Source organism: Xiphophorus hellerii, chromosome 19 (genome assembly GCF_003331165.1).
Source record: "Xiphophorus hellerii strain 12219 chromosome 19, Xiphophorus_hellerii-4.1, whole genome shotgun sequence".
Taxonomy (NCBI): Eukaryota; Metazoa; Chordata; class Actinopteri; order Cyprinodontiformes; family Poeciliidae; genus Xiphophorus; species Xiphophorus hellerii.
In genome coordinates this window covers 22,652,306-22,669,608 of record NC_045690.1, presented here as the reverse complement: position 1 = coordinate 22,669,608, position 17,303 = coordinate 22,652,306, and the positions used below count along the sequence as shown (strand labels likewise).

Sequence of the window (17,303 nt, the reverse complement as noted above, 5' to 3'; positions counted from 1 at the left end):
TACATGTTTGATCATTGAGTTTTAGAGTGTGTTCTGGTTTTTATGTAAAATTGTATTTTTGCTGTTTTTTTGTGACTAAAGATAAGCTATATTTGTTTTATCTCTTAATTCCCGTCTTTATTGTATAATCAAATACAATGGCATAGCAATAATATTGTTAATTAAATATATTCAAGAAAAACAAACACATTCACAAACGTGGGTTATTGTATTGTTGGTATTTTAGTTCCCTCAAAACATTGCTTTGGACTTTTGTGAAGGTCTAGATCCTGAATTATAGCTTTTTTTGCTTTGTTTTTTTCTTTGCAGCTCAGACCATGGCGCTTCCAGCAGATGGATCCCCAAAGTTGGAGGGACTTCCAGACAATGGTAAGGAACACGGTAAGGTGTGGTCAAATGAAACCGACATGGTTTCTGAAGACTACGGAGAGGGGTTGAGGTGTAGTTCAGCTCCGCAGTCTGTGGACTGTGCTACCAGCTCCAGTGGTAGCAGTGCTATCAGCTATAGCGGTAGCTCTACTACCACCTCCAGTGAAGATGAGGTAGGTAATGCCTGTACTATCAGCTCCAGTGGTAGCTCTACTACTAGCTCCAGTGGTAGCTCTACTACTAGCTCCAGCGGTAGCTCTACTACCAGCTCCAGTGAAGACGAGGCTAATAATGAAGACCAGGATGACTTTTATTCCAGACTTCGGATTGTCCAGGTCCTTGCACCAAACATTAAATTCCTGTGGGGCATAGGAGTGCTTGAACAGTCATTGAAACATCTCAATTCGAAGCTTGATCAGCTGAACTCCGCTGTGGACCGTGGCAGTGCTGCGTCGCTGCGCTCTGAGATTCTTGAGATTCTTCCCCCAAATTTCAAATACATAAAAGACATTGGGGTAGCTGAGAAGCCTGAAGAAGACACGGCTCCTTCTACTTCACTTGAATTCACGTCTGGACTTGACAAACAGGAAGAGCCCATTTTGCGTCCAGAGAACTCCAGACCTATTGGTACCTCGCAACACCATCAGGTAGGTTTGGAAGAGGACGGGGCTTCTTTGACTTCTGGCCGCGCCAGGAGCATTACACAGAAGGTGGATGCTGCGAAGGAGGACAACCCACCATTAAAGCTTAGTTCTGGTACAGCGCTTCCTTCCAGCTTTGACAAACCGGAAGAGCCCATTTTGCGTCCAGAGGACTCCATTCCTATCAGTGCCTCACCACAACCTCTGGCAGGTTGGAGAAATTTAGTGACTTTTTGCCGCGCCATTAGAATTCCAAAGAAGGTGGATGCTGCGAAGGAGGACAACCCACCATTAAAGCTTAGTTTTGGTACAGTGCTTCCTTCCAGCTTTGACAAACCGGAAGAGCCCATTTTGCGTCCAGAGAACTCCAGACCTATTGGTACCTCGCAACACCATCAGGTAGGTTTGGAAGAGGACGGGGCTTCTTTGACTTCTGGCCGCGCCAGGAGCATTACACAGAAGGTGGATGCTGCGAAGGAGGACAACCCACCATTAAAGCTTAGTTCTGGTACAGTGCTTCCTTCCAGCTTTGACAAACCGGAAGAGCCCATTTTGCGTCCAGAGGACTCCATTCCTATCAGTGCCTCGCCACAACCTCTGGCAGGTTGGAGAAATTTAGTGACTTTTTGCCGCGCCATTAGAATTCCAAAGAAGGTGGTTGATGCGAAGGAGGATGACACACCATCCAAGCCTAGCGATCGGGTAGGTTCAAAAGAGGACGTGACTCATGCGACATCTGTGACTGGCATAAACGGAAAGAGGACAAAGGACAGTGATGCTGAAGAGCAGCCCCCAGGAAAGAGGACCAGGGACACTGTTGCTAAAGAGGAGCCCCCAGCCAAGAGGAGTAAGGACACTCTTGCTGAAAAGGAGCTCCCTGCCAAGAAGACCAGGGACAGTGTTACTGAAGTGAAACTCCCAGCCAAGAGGACCAGGAATAGTGATGATGCTAGACAGGAGTCCTCTGCCAAGAAGACCAGGGAGAATCAAACTGAAGATGTGCTCCCCTCCAAGAGGACCAGGGAGAGTGTTGCTGAAGAGGAGCCCCCAGCCAAGAGGACTAGAGACACTGTTGCTGAAGAGGAGCTCCCAGCCACGACGGCACAGTAGTATAATGAAGATCCCATTTGGGACGAGGTCCTTCAAAGTATCGGCAGAAGGATGGCATGGAGATATGGTAAAAAATGGGAGGACGAGCCCATTCCGTCAACCCCTCTGTTCATTCCATACCGAAAGACAGACCATGAAGATCCTATTCTGTTATCCCCTGTCCTCAGTCCCTCATCAAGGACAGCGTGTGGGGATCCTGGTCTGTCATCCCCTATCCTCAGTCCCTCACCAAGGACGTCGTGTGGGGATCCTGGTCTGTCATCCCCTGTCCTCAGTTCCTCACCAAGGACGTCGTGTGGGGATCCTGGTCTGTCATCCTCTATCCTCAGTCCCTCACCAAGGACGTCGTGTGGGGATCCTGGTCTGTCATCCCCCGTCCTCAGTCCCTCGTATAGAATGGCGCATAAACTTCCTGTTTTGTTATCCCCTATCCTCAGTCCCTCACCAAGGACAGCGTGTGAGGATCCTGGTCTGTCATCCCCTGTCCTCAGTCCCTCACCAAGGACAGCGTGTGAGGATCCTGGTCTGTCATCCCCTGTCCTCAGTCCCTCGTATAGAATGCCACGTAAACGTCCTGTTTTGTCATCCCCTGTCCTCAGTCCCTCACGAGGGACGATGCAAGAGGATCTTTTTCTCTCATCCCCTGACGTCAGTCCCTCACCATCGACGCACTGTGAAGATCCCGTTTTGTCACCCCGCGTTTTCAGTCCTTCACCATCAACACACCGTGAAAATCCAACTTTGTCATCCCCTGACCTCCGTTTCCGGATGGAGACTGAAAAGGACATAGAAGAGGAACCGACACCTTCAACATCTGGTGGAACTACAGCAAGAGCAAGTTCCAGACACGTGTGGTTTAGACCTCGCTACGTTTCAAGTGACTCTGATTAGATTGGGATCCGTAAAAACTGAGGACCTATGTGGGAAGTCACATTAGGACATATCATCATTTCTCTGTTTTTTTTTTTTTGTTTTATTAAAGCCAATGGATTTCTAGCAAGCCTGTGGAAGCCTTAGGTAGCGCCTTGCACCGGGGCTTTTCTTTATCCCGCTGCTAGATGTAGCATTTTAGATGTTGAGGATTCTGGCAGGACTCAGGAAGCCTTAGGTAGCGCCTTGCACCGGAGTTTTCTTCGTCTTTGTGTCTTCCTCTCATCTTCCCCATGTTTCAGGGTGAAATAGCGGTTCTTCCCCACGCGGTGCTCTCCGATATAGTAAATTATTCTATTCTGTTCCTCCACTAATCCACTCTCCAAGGTTTTAATCTTTCAGGTTTTAGCTGCTCATCGCTGGATCCTTTCGTCGTCGTCCATGTGGTTCCTGTCCTTCTGGACCCCTTGTTTTTCACACTGCTTGTAAGTTTTTCCACATTCACATGATACTGCTTGCCTCCTGCTGGTGGTGGGGACCATCAGCTTTACTAAATAAAAATAGAAATAGAAGTTATTAGTAATTTACAAAGTGCTCAACCACATAGAGTTAAAATTTACATTAAGTAAGGAATGCTTGCCTGACAATACGTTGTATCAGAAGCCAAATTAAAGCATCAGGACAATAAGAAATTAGAAGACAAAGGAGAACATAGACATAATTTATGATTGAAGGATTTAATTAAGAGCTTTTATTCAGAGAGACACTAGAGAACAGGATCAGAGGAAAGGAAATGGAGAGCATGTGGAGTAAAGTTTTATGTAGATAAACTATTAATCTCATGAAACAAATAGTTTATATGGCCAATAGCATGTTCATGTGTTACAACACAGAAAAATCACAAAAGAAGAATAGACATTAAAAAAATACCCGACCCAAGTTCAGACTTCTCAGATTTCTGATTCTCTGATCATCCCAGGTTGGATCTCCTCCGCCTGTAATCCTCCACCTTCAGCACCACCAGTCAGGTGGAGGAAGATAAGAGAACCCAGTTGACAAAAAAAGTAAGAAAACTTATTTTCATTTTAAATATGGATGAAATTGAGCTCAAATTTCAAAATTGTTCTTCCTTCTGTCCACCTATATTCTATTTGTTAACCCTGTTGTCTTTTCTCTGGATTTCATTTCTACATCAACTCATGTCACATGACATGAGTTGACCAACAATTAAAGCAGAAGACCAGCGCCGCCTGTAATCCTCCACCTTCAACACCACCAGTCAGGTGGAGGAAGATAAGAGAACCCAGTTGACAAAAAAAGTAAGAACATTTACTTTTACACAACAAAAAATGTTCAACACATAGAACGTCGAGGTCAATATTCAAATCTATTTCCTATTTCCTGTTGTACTTTCTCCTCACTGACACTTTTGTTTTGTGTGTGTGTTTTTTTACTGAGTCCTTTCATAACAGCAGAGCTTTGTGTTGATGGAAGGAGGATCAGGAATAGAGCAGAGGACCTGCTGATTTACTGGTTCTAGTAGATTTTATAAATGGTGAGGTCATGATTATGACTTGATCAGAAAGTCTGATTCAGTCATCTGTTAGATTCAGATTCTGCAGATCAATAATGTCTCTGATCGTCCCAGGTTGGATCTCCTCCGCCTGTAATCCTCCGCCTTTAGCACCACCAGTCAGTTGGAGGAAGATAAGAGAACCCAGTTGACAAAAAAAGTAAGAACATTTCTATCTACACAACATGACTAATCATTTCAAATATAGCTGCAGAGAGCTGAGCTGAAAGTTAGATGCTGTCTGCTGTCCATGCATATTTTCCTCCTTAACTTTATCTTCTCTCTTTATTTAATTTCTCTGTGAACTCATGTGATGACTGGAGTTGACCAACAATTAAAGCAGAAGAAGACCTGCTCCACCTGCTGATCTACTGGTTGTAACAGCTTGTGGGAAAGGTGAGGACATGATGATGACTTTGATCAGAAAGTCTCTTCCAATAATCCGTGATTTAGACAGAGATTAAGGAACGTGTGTCTGATCATGTGATGATTCGCCAGCATCACTGGACCAATCAGGCGAGAGAAGACAGAGAGGACTGAGGACTAAAACGAAAATACTCTGCCTGCCAAAAAAGGCAGACGATCCAGTGGCCCCAGGTTTACACACCATCTGCTGGTACTAAATACATTTTTTACAACCTTAACTTTTCAGCCATTCTATAGTTGAGATTATTTTCTTAATTATTCAAGAATTGAAACCTTGGTTTTCCTTCCTGTTAGATCATATAAGCAAAAAAATAAACAAATTTTAACGTGCAAAAAGTTTATTTACAGTGAGCAACGCTAAAACACTTTTATACATACAGTGCAGTAAACAATTCTCATTAAATTCCCCCCCGTTGTGACAGGTTTGAGGCAGACCGACCGCTGGGGAGATGGACCTCACCTGGCACCATTACTCTGGATGTAACAGGTAGGTGAGCAGAAACTGAAGCTGCTGAGACATCTCAGAAAAGTTTCAGCATTTAATGACGTGCGTTGGAACTCTGCGTTTCTCAAATTTGTTCTTCTGTTTCCTCAGCTCGACTCTCCTGTCAATTAAAACATCAATGACTCGAGAAGCGGACAGCGAGGTTTCTGGTGCCTGGCTGGAGACGAGATTCTGATTATTCAAGAGCCAAAACAAAACGTCAGAATAAATAGTTAGAAGGCAGATTTGTTTTCTATTTGTTGTTGTTTTCATTATTAATGCTCCATAACACAAAATTCATCAGTGCTGTAACTCTTGAGTTGAATAAAATGTTCTTCTTTCAATCTGTTATTTCTGGAGTCTTTTTATTTTAACCATAATCATTTTTGGAAACGTTATATATTAAAGGAACGCCCACATTTTTAATAGAACTTCATAACTGATCAAAGCACAAACTGGAGAACAGGTTTAACAGAAATGTTTTTTTAGTGTGAATTCATTTGTAGTTACATAAATACAAAATTCACATCTTAAAAACAAACACAAGCCAGTCACACTGAAGAAGTTTCCTGATGTTGACCTTCGACCCTTAGCTTCAACTGATTCACTGAAGGGTTGGGTAGAAATGTTACCCAGAGAACGCTCTTTTTCCTCATGGACTCATAACCAGTGAAACAAACTGGAAGAACTGGAAGCTGAACCAGTTGGTGGATCAAGTCGGTCAACTCCAAGTAGCCAACACCGATCGCCTTTGAAGCTTCACAGCTCTGACTCTGACTTATGAAAACCTTTCCTCCAGTTTGAGCCGAGACTGTGGAAGGTTTTTTTTTACGGCCTGCTGCTTCTTCAGTTGCTGTGAACCAGAGTGACAAACAGGAGGAGTGAGCAGAGAGAGACGGCGCCAGTCAGGACGGCTTTCACCAGCAACACCGTCCAGCTGCCCGGCATGACGACATGAGACGGACATTACGGGCAAAATAATCTTTTACAATAAGAGTTTGGCTGAAATATTTTTGCAACGACTGAGAAATATGAAAAAAAAAACCCCGAAAAAAAACAAAACAAAAAGTGATTAAGTCTGGTTCTTTTTTGACCGCTACACAGTGGTCAACAAAGAACCAAGACAGAAGCTACAAACCTTTAAGTCACCATGCCGAGTTATGAAACAAAAAGAAAAGCCATAAAGCCATGCAGTACATGAATCTTTTTGATTTTAGTCTTTTTTTTCCCAGTTTTCCTAAATGATAAACCTAACAGTTAACATTTGATGATGATGATGATGTATTTGTTTCCCAACCATCTGAAACGCTGACATTTTCATACGTCCACTTCACATTTTAAGTGCTGCTTTGCATTTATCTGTTACATAAAATTCCAGTAAAATGCAAAAAAAAAAAAAAGGTTTGCGATTGTAACAAGACAAAATGTGAAAATGACTGAATGCTTTTGCAAAAGCACTGCAACCAGAACGATTGGTTTGGGTGAATTTAGGGACCACCAAGAAATAACGCAACGTTTTCTCCTCTTGCATATTTATTAAAATCCTTTGTTTTTACATAGTGTTGCATACAATCTCTTAAGAGTACAGCGGAAGGAAAGTTTAACGTGGAGAACAAAACCAACACAGTATAACCACTCTGTATTCATGTTAAAACTCACTGCAGCTCTCGGCCATCAGCCCAAGAAACCAACAAGAAAAGCCAGCAAATGCCTTCAGTTCGTAGCATTGTGTGTGCAAAACAGGGAGAGTCAGGTCCCAGGGCCCATTTTCCAGCAGCTTCCTTACGTTGCAGGCCACAGAAAAATCTAGAAATTTCCGGTTGCCTTCTATCTTCCGTCAGGGCTGCCGTGCATTTCCGGTGTGTAAGTTAGAAGAACAATCATGACCCACAGATGCAGCACCGCCTGAAGAAAAAACACAACAAAACAAAAACTGATTAAACACTTTGAATGTATTGTCAGACGATAAACTATCCCATGTGGTAAAAACCAACAATGTTGTTGTTTTGAGACCATTTTCAACTAATAATATGAATAATAACATGGCTTATTATTGCAAGTATACCCACTTAAATATCCAAAATAAAATTTAAAAAAACAACAACCCAGCAATAATTAAATTAATTAATTGTTACGTGTCTAACCAAAATTGCATTTAAAAAAAAGAAAAACTCCAAATCAATCATTCAGCTTAGACAGGGAAAACAGGCAAAAGTGGCAGGTGGCGCAAACAAACTACTTTGTACTGGGGGTCAAATTTTTGCAGCATTTCTCAAAATGGCGGCTTTTCAACGCTACTAAAAGGGAGCATCTCTCTGACGACTGTTGTGCAAATGGAAATGGTCGCGCTCACTTTAATTTATCACGCGATTTATCGCTCACTGCGACAGGTTCACCGACGCCCGGTGTTAAAACGAGCACTCACCATGTAGAGGATGACGAAGAGCCTGGCCATAGGGTAGCGCCTCAGGAAGATCCCCAGTCTTATGCTGCCAGGCAACAGGAAGGTTGTCAAAACGGAGGAAGGATTTAAATACTTGTGTAAAGACGAGGATGAGGGCTCACCTGAAACGGTCGATAGTGCTGGCTGCCTTCCGGACTTTTCCGTACACACCTGGACTGTCCTGATCGCTGAACAGCACCGGTGTGTTTCTCTGGCGCGTTCCTAACCGCCGGAAAAAAACAAAACAAACACAAATGATTTGAACTATTTTATGTCTAAATATGAATAAAAAGTGGTCAGAGTTATGGTTACTGAAAAAAACAAATAAAATAAAACTAATAAGAAAGGTCTAACCTGGACCCTCCAGGGTGCTCATGTTGATGGACGAGCCCCCGCTTTGGCCTCCCTGCGCGCTCTTCAGCTGCAGCTCCAGACGCTCCAGCTGGAAGACCAGCGAGCTTTTCTCCGTGCCCAGGGCCTCCAGCATAGTCTGCTTCTGGATCAGCGTCTCCGTCAGCTGGTGGAGGCGATTCTCCAGCTCCGTCTGGCTGCTGCTGCTCAGAGTCTTGTTGGTCAGCTGAAAAAAAATACATAAATAAATAAAGTAAAAGAGTTCAAAAGAAACACCGGTGAATTGGAAGAAGGAGAGTGTTCTTCAATGAAACATGCTTCATTCACTTACGAGGCTGAAATCTGTCGGGGTTCTTTTAAAAAAATACTTTCTGTGACTTTAAAGCGGTTCTGACCTGATTCCTGAGTTTCTGGATTTCGTCTTCTCGGTCTTTGATTCGGCTCTGCAGGTTGACTTTGGCCCGGTGGTGCTCGTCCTCAAGGTACTGCAGCTCCTGCATTCCGGTAAACCAGCAATCAGTCGAAACTTTCCCGCCCAAACAAATACCGTTTTGGTTTTTTGATGCGAACATTAGACCCGACTGCCGCCTTTTACCAGCTTGTGGCGCTCCACCTCGGCTTCTAAATCCTGCTTGGCCCGGTTCTGGAAGGCCTGTTGCTCCTGCAGGTGGACCTGCTGCTCCCGCCATGTTTCTGCTTCTGCCAGCGCCTGGTTCTCCAAATCCTATAAGGAACGACCGTGCGTTAGGCAAAGGCACCGTGATTTGTCAGCCTTTCTTGTTGCCAGGTGCAAGAACTCGCCTGTATTTCCGCCCGCAGCGTGCTGACTTGCCCCTGCAGCTTTTGAATCTCTTCCCTCTGCAGCTCCTTTTCATGACGGAGTTCCTCCATCTCCAAGGCCACGGTCCCGCCGCCGTCGCCCACGTCCAGACCCGAGCCCTCCTTCAAGCTGCTTATTAGCTTTTCTTTGGACTTCACAAAACAACACAAACAGAATGAAGAACGGTTTAGAACAGGGGTGTCAAACGTATGGCCCGCGGGCCGGAACCGGCCCGCCGAATGATTTAGTCCGGCCCGGTGGCTAAATGTATTATCATTATTCAACAACGATTATTGAAAAAAACATGTACTTCGTTTAATTTAAAATCTGCAGTTCCTATATTATCCGCGAGGGGCGCTTTGTTTTATTCAGAGTGGACAACATGATGCAACACTGCATCGGAACTAACAGCAGATGGCAGCACTGAGCTTCAGGTCCTGTAAACGGCTTCGATTCTATTGCTTTACCAGCTTTTTACTTTGGTCCTGGCAACCTCATCAACGAAATGTCTTTGTCAAAAAAGAGAAAGGTAGACACAGAGTGTCGGATTTTTCAAGAAAAATGGACTTCTTCTCATTTGTTCACGGAGGTGAATGGAAAACCCGTGCGCCTTGTGTGCCTGCAGCAGGTTTCGGTGCTTAAGGAATACAATATTCGGCGCCACTATGAAACTCAGCATGGCGAAAAATACAAGCACTTTAACGGAGAACTGAGAAATCAGAAGATAAATGAAATGTTGACGGGTCTGAGGAAACAGCGGTCTGTTTTCACCCGGAGTCGAGAGGCCAGTGATGCCGCGGTGAAAGCCAGCTAGCTAATTGCTAGCCAAATAACGTTAGCATCAAAGCCTTACTGTTCGTCAAGAACTGCATGCTGAAGGCTGCCGAAATTGTGTGTCCTGATCAGCGACAAGCTTTTGCCAATATTAGCTTGACGAGAAAATACCGTGGCAGACAGAATTTCGGAACTATCGGCAGATTTGGACAACCAACTCAAACGCAAAACGGAGTCATTTCTCGCATTTTCTGTTGCAATTGATGAGAGTACTACTGATACTGCGGACGTCTCTCCACTGGCCATATTCGTTCGTGGAGTTGACGAGACGTTGACTGTCACAGAGGAGTTTCTTGAGTCGGTGCCCATGACCGACACCACGACAGCTGAAGACATTTTCCGCTCCGTTGTTGGAGCGCTGGACGGAGTCGGGGTGGACTGGTCCCGCGCTGTAAGCCTGGCTACTGATGGTGCGCCGTCAATAATTGGGAAAAAGACAGGTGTTGTGACAAAGTTCAGAGAGAAAGTACAAGCTGCAAATAAAGGGGGTGAGTTTTGGACATTTCATTGTATTTTGCATCAGGAGGCATTATGCTGCAAGTCGTTAAAAATGGATCACGTCATGGAGGTGGTTGTCCGAACTGTTAATTTCATCCGAGGCAGAGCTCTCAATCATCGTCAGTTTGACAGCCTTCTCAGTGAATGCAACATTGCCCATGGTCTACCACACCACACTGAAGTTAGATGGTTAAGCAGAGGTGCTGTGCTGAAGAGCTTCTTTGATCTACGTGGGGAAATTGGACAGTTCATGGAGAAAAAAGGTAAACCTGTTCAGGAATTACAACGCCCGCTATGGCTGCAGGGCCTTGCATTTATGGTTGATATCACAGGACACTTGAATAATCTGAACAAAATGTTGCAAGGACGCAAAAAAATTGTAACACAGTATTATGACGCCATATGTGCATTCAAGTCAAAGCTGACGTTATGGGAGACGCAGACGGCAAGCGGGGACCCTGTTCATCTTCACCTGTCCAAGAGATGTGTGCGCAGCAAGCGTTAACCGTGATGTGAAACGGTACAAAGATACGACTTCAAGGTTGCTGAGTGAGTTTGAGAAAAGATTTCAGGTATTTAGCAAACTCGAGACAGAATTCTCAGTTTTTCGCTCACCACTCACAGTCAGAGCTTCTGATATGCCCGTTGGCATGCAACTTGAAATCATTGATTTGCAGTGTGACGTGGAATTGAAGGACAAATTTGCATCAGTTGGCTTGGACACATTTTACAAGTATCTCCTACCAGGATATCCTAAACTGACAGCACTGGCTGCGAAAATGTTGTCCATGTTTGGGACTACCTACCTTTGAGAAAAAAAATTTTCACTAATGAATATAAATAAAACAAAGCTGCGCTCAAAGCTCACACATAAGCACTTAAATGAGACTCTGAAATTGGCTGCTGCTCAGGACATGATGCCTGATATTGATGTACTTGTCCAGGATAAAAGATGCCAAGTTTCAGGGGCAAAAACTGAGTAAAACTAAATCCTATGGAATGTTACTGTCAACGTTGCACTATTAAAAATTACAGCTTTGAATATTTGCTGAATTAATTCTATTAAAGTTAGTGCTAGTCAGTAACAGATTTACATCAAAAGAGTTTTGTTGAGTAAAATATTTCTCATGCATGCAACACATGTTATGCATGTAAGTTTTTCTATATGTATACATTTTATGCATCAACAAGAACAGTGACAAATGTACTTAATCAAATATCTGTTTAAAGCAGCTGACACTTAAGATTTCAAATGTGTGAAGCCAGACAATTTGTTCAAATTGATTCCCAGATGTGGAAAATTGATTTCAAATCATTTATTAATTTTTATCTGTTTGATGTATTATGTCATGCAGGACAGTGTTTTTAAGTTCCAAAAACTGTGAATAAATGTTTTTGCAACATTGTACAATCACTGTGATCAGTTCTTGTGCATAATGCACTTAAATAAATGTAAAAGTAGTGTTGAAATTGCACATGCTTTTCTTAAAAACTCTGAGCTTTTTCATAATATATTTTGTAAAAGTGAAATTTGTTTAATATAAAAATCAACAAGTGCACTTTTACTAGTTCTATTTAATCTTGCAATGAGTTTACTTGTGTGGCCCCCTTTAGATCAGATTAAGCTGCATGCGGCCCCTAAACCAAAATGAGTTTGACACCCCTGAATTAGATTCTTAATTAATATGGCTTGTTGCTATGTTGTTGTACGGAGTTTTAACATCTTGTTCAATGTGCCCTTTTTTAACTTTGAGCCCCCGCCCCTCCACAGGTCTCTGCACGGCCCTGTTCCAGGCCAAAGCCAAGCCTTACCTGTAGGATGCGTGAAGCCTTGTGCTTGTAGTCTTGTAGCTCCTGCTTGGCAGACTCGGCCGCCGCTTTGGCACTTTTCACTTGCTGCTGGAGGTCGTCGACCCTGACCTTCTCCTCCACCGCTCGGCGCTCCGCCGCCGTCAACGTCTCTGCCAGGGTCTGCCGCTCGGCCTCCAGCTTGCCCAGTCGGTCGGCGTACTCACTCTTCACAAAGACCAGAAAGCTGTTTAGTGTCGGCTGTTTTTTTTTTTTCTTTCTATTCGTTAAACTCAACAAGCGAAAAAGGTTCACCTGCATCTGCCGGTAGCTGTCCTGTTCCCTCCTGACAGAGAGCTCCGCCTCCCGCAGCCTCTCCTGTATCTTTTCCAGAGCTTGGGAATGCATGCTGCTGCCTTCCGTGTGATCTTGCATTATTCTACAGAAAACATCAAGAAAATAGTTCCCCACGGTGAGGATTTGAAATCAAACCGAGTTTGATATTAAAACGGTGGCGCCAAAGCAGCACCTCGACTTTTCCTTCTGTGCTTCCTCCAGTGCAAAACTGCGAGACTTCAGCAGCTGATCGGCTTCGTCGAGTCGGACTTTCAGGACCGCGAGCTGGCCGTCTTTGGCAGAGAGCGCCTCCGTGAGGTCGTCGACCTGCGAGCGAAGTTCCCTCAACGCGCGGTCGGTCTGCGACTGCTCCGAGTTCCGCTTGTCGGCGCGCAGGCGGGCCTGGTTCAATTCTGGAGGGAGACGGAGAAACCAAATTAAAAACAAAACAAACAAAAACGGGAGACGCGTCGACCGTTTCTGGCGCGATTTGTATTTGAACTCGCCATCTTGCAAGTCTTTGGCTCTCTGGATGACCGAGGCCATCTCTTGGTTGAGGGAGGCCACCTCGTTGCGCAGCAGCTGGTTCTCCAGGCGCAGGCTGGACAGGATCTGGCTCTGCGGTTCCTCTGTGGGGACGGCGGGCTCCGGCCTGCTGGTCTCCTGCGGCGGGGCCAGGCCGGAGTCAGAACTCTCAGGTGTGTCTGCGGTACAGAGGGAAAAATTATGAAAAAGGTTTAGGAGAACTGAGTGCTGAAGCTGTTAACTTAATGACAGCAGAGTCCTTGTTGAGCTCCGGCTAGTGACGCAAGTTATTTTTCTTGAAATCTTGAGTTTTCTCTTGTATCAAGAGGGCCGAATATCTGTCCTTAACAGAAACGACTAAATTTTTCATAATATGCTCAATTTAAAAACAAAATCATACAATTTTAACATTATTTTGTCCGCTGTATTAAATACTGACTGAATAAAAAAGAAAATTGTAGTTTTCTCATATTACTAAATTTAGACATATTTATTAATAAAAAGAACAAAACAGGAACCTCTTAGGTTGCTGAATAGAAAATTAAAAGATAAAAAGATTAAAATACGTGAAACTCTTTAGTTTACCAGGAACATGAACAGGGAAGTTCAGACAGAAGTATCTTCTGGCTGCTCTTGAAGCCCTCAAAAAAGTTAACGGTGCTTATTGGCATCGTGCTTTTTTCCGTAATGTTACAAATTTTCTATGCTCTCCACTCCACTTTTCTGTCACCTACTATGGCGCATTAGGGAACATTGTAGATAGCAAAGAAAAAGGAGTAGTACATGTCGACGAAAAGGTTTCGGAATATTTCTAGAAAAAACGAGGACATTTCTCAGTTGAATACTGAAATATTTGCTAGAAAAAGACTCAAAATGTTTCTAGAAAAAGCACGGAAATTCAAAAGTTAAAAATGTGTGACTTTTGAAACTCAGACATTTCCAATTTTTTTAGAACATTTCTGCGATCCTCCCCTCCCTAACAAATCAGTCATTTCTGAATGAGAAGTTGACTCTGCTCCATCATGCAGCTCGTCTTAATGAGCGCTAAAAAGGTGACAACTTAAGTTTGTTGAGTGTTTATACTTTAAAACAGATCAGCACAAAGTGCATTTAGCGGGACCGTTTCTCTTTCTCCGCCATCTTTGTCGCCTGGCTCCATTTAAGGATGACCAGCGCCGCCCTCTGCTGGTTGGCGGCCAAACTGCAACACTAAAAGACTGTAAGACGATGTTAGTTAATCGATTGGTACTCATTTTAATCTAATAATTTTAATCCGTCCACTGGCAATTAATTGTAAATCGACTAATTGTTTGCATCCATACTTAGAGTATCTTAAATATTCTAAGTCATCATCGAGGATATTAAACCCCGAGCTCCAACCTTGACATTGCTCCTTAGGAGAATTTTCCTCCGAGGTTTTGATGCTGTGCGCCGACAGCGAGCTCATGCTCGAGGCCCTCGACACCCCGCGTGTGGAAGGGGGTGTGGATGGGGCCGAGAGGTTGGCATGAGGGGTAACAGAAGGCGGAGGCGTCGGGCTCTGGACTTCCATAACTGGAGCCTTCGCGAGTTCTCTCCTCGAATCCCTCCTGCTGCTGCCGCTGTCTGGCGGGTCCGAGCTGTTCAGGAAGTCGAAGAGCATGTCGTCGTCCACATCCTGCTCGCTCTTTTTGGGCCTCACGAAGCCAGCCGAGGACTTGGCGGGGTTTGAGACGCCAGAAGAGGAGGGGCTGCTTGGCACGTTGGCTGTCCCAGCGAGGAGAGTGGCGCTGGATTTCTTAACGTTGCCGGCCGCGGCAGAGATGTAGCTGGGCGCGTCACGAGAGGACGGGTAGCCATGGTGCGTCACGGCTGTCTCTGTCTTGTACGCAGCAGGACTGTAGTCGGTGACGGTAGATTCTTCTCCATAGGGCGAGGAGAAGGCGGATCCCGCGTCTTGGTTCTTGCTCAGGGCGGTAGCAGCTCCTTGGTCCACTTTATTCAGGAAGTCTTCAGCTTTTCCTGCCAGATCAGTAAACCAAGACATGTTGCACCCTGAAACGGCAAGCAGGCACAGCAAAACTCATCATTAGGACTGAAACGATTAATCGGACTGATTAAGACTAGTCAATTACTCAAATAATCGCCAACTAATTTAGCAATCGATTAATCGTTAACTGGAGTATATAGACTCAAAAAAAGGCCATTTGCTGAAACAACACATGAACAGAAATGAACAAAAAATGTATTTAAATTTCAAATTTAAGATAAACCCTTTTAAATTCACCTGGTTCAAATCCACTAAAGGAATACTTTGTTACTGTATTTTAGGCAATAAAATGTTTACTTTCTTATTTTAAACAAGGAATTGAATTATTTATTTCCTTCTTTTAATTCATGTCTAATATTGCATAGAAAACACCTAAGTAGTTTAAATTTTTTTTTTTTTTTTTTTAAACTACAGAATGTGTAAATTCTGTATCCAATTAATCATCAGGACAACTGATGGGTTAATCGATTACTAAGATCAACATCAGTCAAATTTAGTCAAAAGCTTCTTTTTCTCATTTTAAAAAAAACCTTCAACATATTTTCTCTGGATCTTATGTGACAGACCGACGCATTTGACAACTAAAGATCTGAAAAGTGTGGTGCGCATTTGTATTTGCAGCCCATCTTGAGTCTGTATTTTGTACAGTCATCTATCTGCACATCTAGAGAGCGAAACGCTCATGCTCTGTCCAATGTGTAGCAGTTATGGAAATCAACGTTTCAGCTCTTGCAACAGATTCTCAACTGGAGGTTCACTAGATTTTATTTCAGGAGATTTATATTACGAAGGGCTAAAATAACCAAGCGCCCTACCCTCTTTAGATTTCATTCAAAAATGTTCAAACCCAAGCATCACTGTCCTTTCATTTAATGTTTTTGCTCTTTTTATTGTGTAGGATGATCACTTTAAAATCCAACAAAAGCACACTTAGGTTTATGGCTGCCAATTGTTCCAGCTAGATTGAATACTTGTGCAAGGCATAGAGCATGTAAATAATTGAACTGCACCAACACAGGCAGGATCAAGAGCTCCCAATGTTAAGATGTAATGCAGATTTTTGTGCTTTCATTAATTAAAAACTTTAACTGGAGAAGTGCAAATGACAAACAGTTCAAACACGCCAATGTCTTAGCTAAAGATTTTCCAAGTTTTTATAGCAGAGCAAAGCAATTCACCCAGAACTCTTGGTAATACACGACTCTTCCACAGCTATGATGCCAACCAATTTAATCCTAGCCTATTTCCATATGGTCGGTTCCGATGATAAAAAAACTGACAGAAATACATCAAGAGGGGGAAATAATTAGGATGAAAAGCATCATTAGCTGCTGTGCCACAAACTATAAAACTTGTACTTGAGAGTTCCATCACAGCTAAAGCTAACAGGCTAGCTAGCTAAAAAAAAAATATATATATTAATCTTCAAGCGTACCGTGTGATAAAAAGTCGAAGTTCTCTGGGTTTCCAGTCTCCCGGACGTCGTCGAGGTTTATTGTTTAGACATGAAAGGGAACGTCCCGTTGGACAAACATAGTCAAATGTCATTATCTGTCAAAGAGGATATAATGTGAGCTTCTCAATACGTGGACCAGGAACTGCTCCAGGAAATGGCCCACTTTCTCTGGCCGCTACAGCGACACGTCAACTCGTCCGCCATATTGGGAGAGGAGACGCCTTTAAAACGTACTAGCTGGCGGTAGAGTGTAATTTTACCCCTTTTGAGAAATATACAGTGGCAATACTAACACAATTTTTGTAATGAAGCAAGAATTTGCAATACTGGGGTTTTTACAAAAAATAAATAAATAAAAATACACTGAAATAAAAACAAATACACAACTGTACTCAGGTATTTGGGTTGAATGCTTAAGAAGATACATAAAACCTCAAAGTGTTTGAGTGTCCTGTTCCCATTTCAATATGTATATACTATGTTCATTCGACTGCTAAGACCTAAACTGAATACATTTTAAATATTAATTTCTTATTATTGGACTCATATTTTGCTCTCTGTAGTGTAAACGCCAGGTTTTTGGTTATTTTTATTATTGACGTTTCATAACCCTGTATTTTTTTAGCTCTCCATTGTACTCCTTAAGTCCTCCTGTAATTTGTGGAAATGTGTATTATTGATCATGTATTTTTAGTGTATTCTATTTCTAATATTAAAGTTTTATTTAAAAACAAACAGTAATTTGGTTGA

At 43.2% G+C, this 17,303-nt stretch overlaps 1 protein-coding gene and 1 long non-coding RNA gene across 2 annotated transcripts; one reads left to right on the top strand and one right to left on the bottom strand.

Moving 5' to 3' along the window:
* Positions 1-4,843: 4,843 nt before the first annotated feature.
* LOC116709459 (uncharacterized) lies at positions 4,844-5,824 on the top strand. The gene is made up of 4 exons (XR_004336873.1): positions 4,844-4,959; positions 5,062-5,179; positions 5,412-5,476; positions 5,585-5,824. It is a non-coding gene; the product is annotated as an uncharacterized LOC116709459 (long non-coding RNA).
* A 1,159-nt stretch (positions 5,825-6,983) lies between these two features.
* Positions 6,984-16,715, bottom strand: golga5 (golgin A5). Its single transcript, XM_032547999.1, has 13 exons — positions 16,533-16,715; positions 14,449-15,102; positions 13,050-13,247; positions 12,737-12,956; positions 12,523-12,646; positions 12,232-12,435; positions 9,069-9,239; positions 8,863-8,991; positions 8,663-8,761; positions 8,271-8,493; positions 8,039-8,138; positions 7,899-7,962; positions 6,984-7,378 (listed from the first exon to the last, which is right to left on the bottom strand). The coding sequence occupies exons 2-13, from the start codon at positions 15,092-15,094 to the stop codon at positions 7,301-7,303; spliced, it is 2,256 nt and encodes a 751-aa protein (XP_032403890.1). The 5' UTR covers positions 15,095-15,102; positions 16,533-16,715; the 3' UTR covers positions 6,984-7,300.
* Positions 16,716-17,303: the final 588 nt, after the last annotated feature.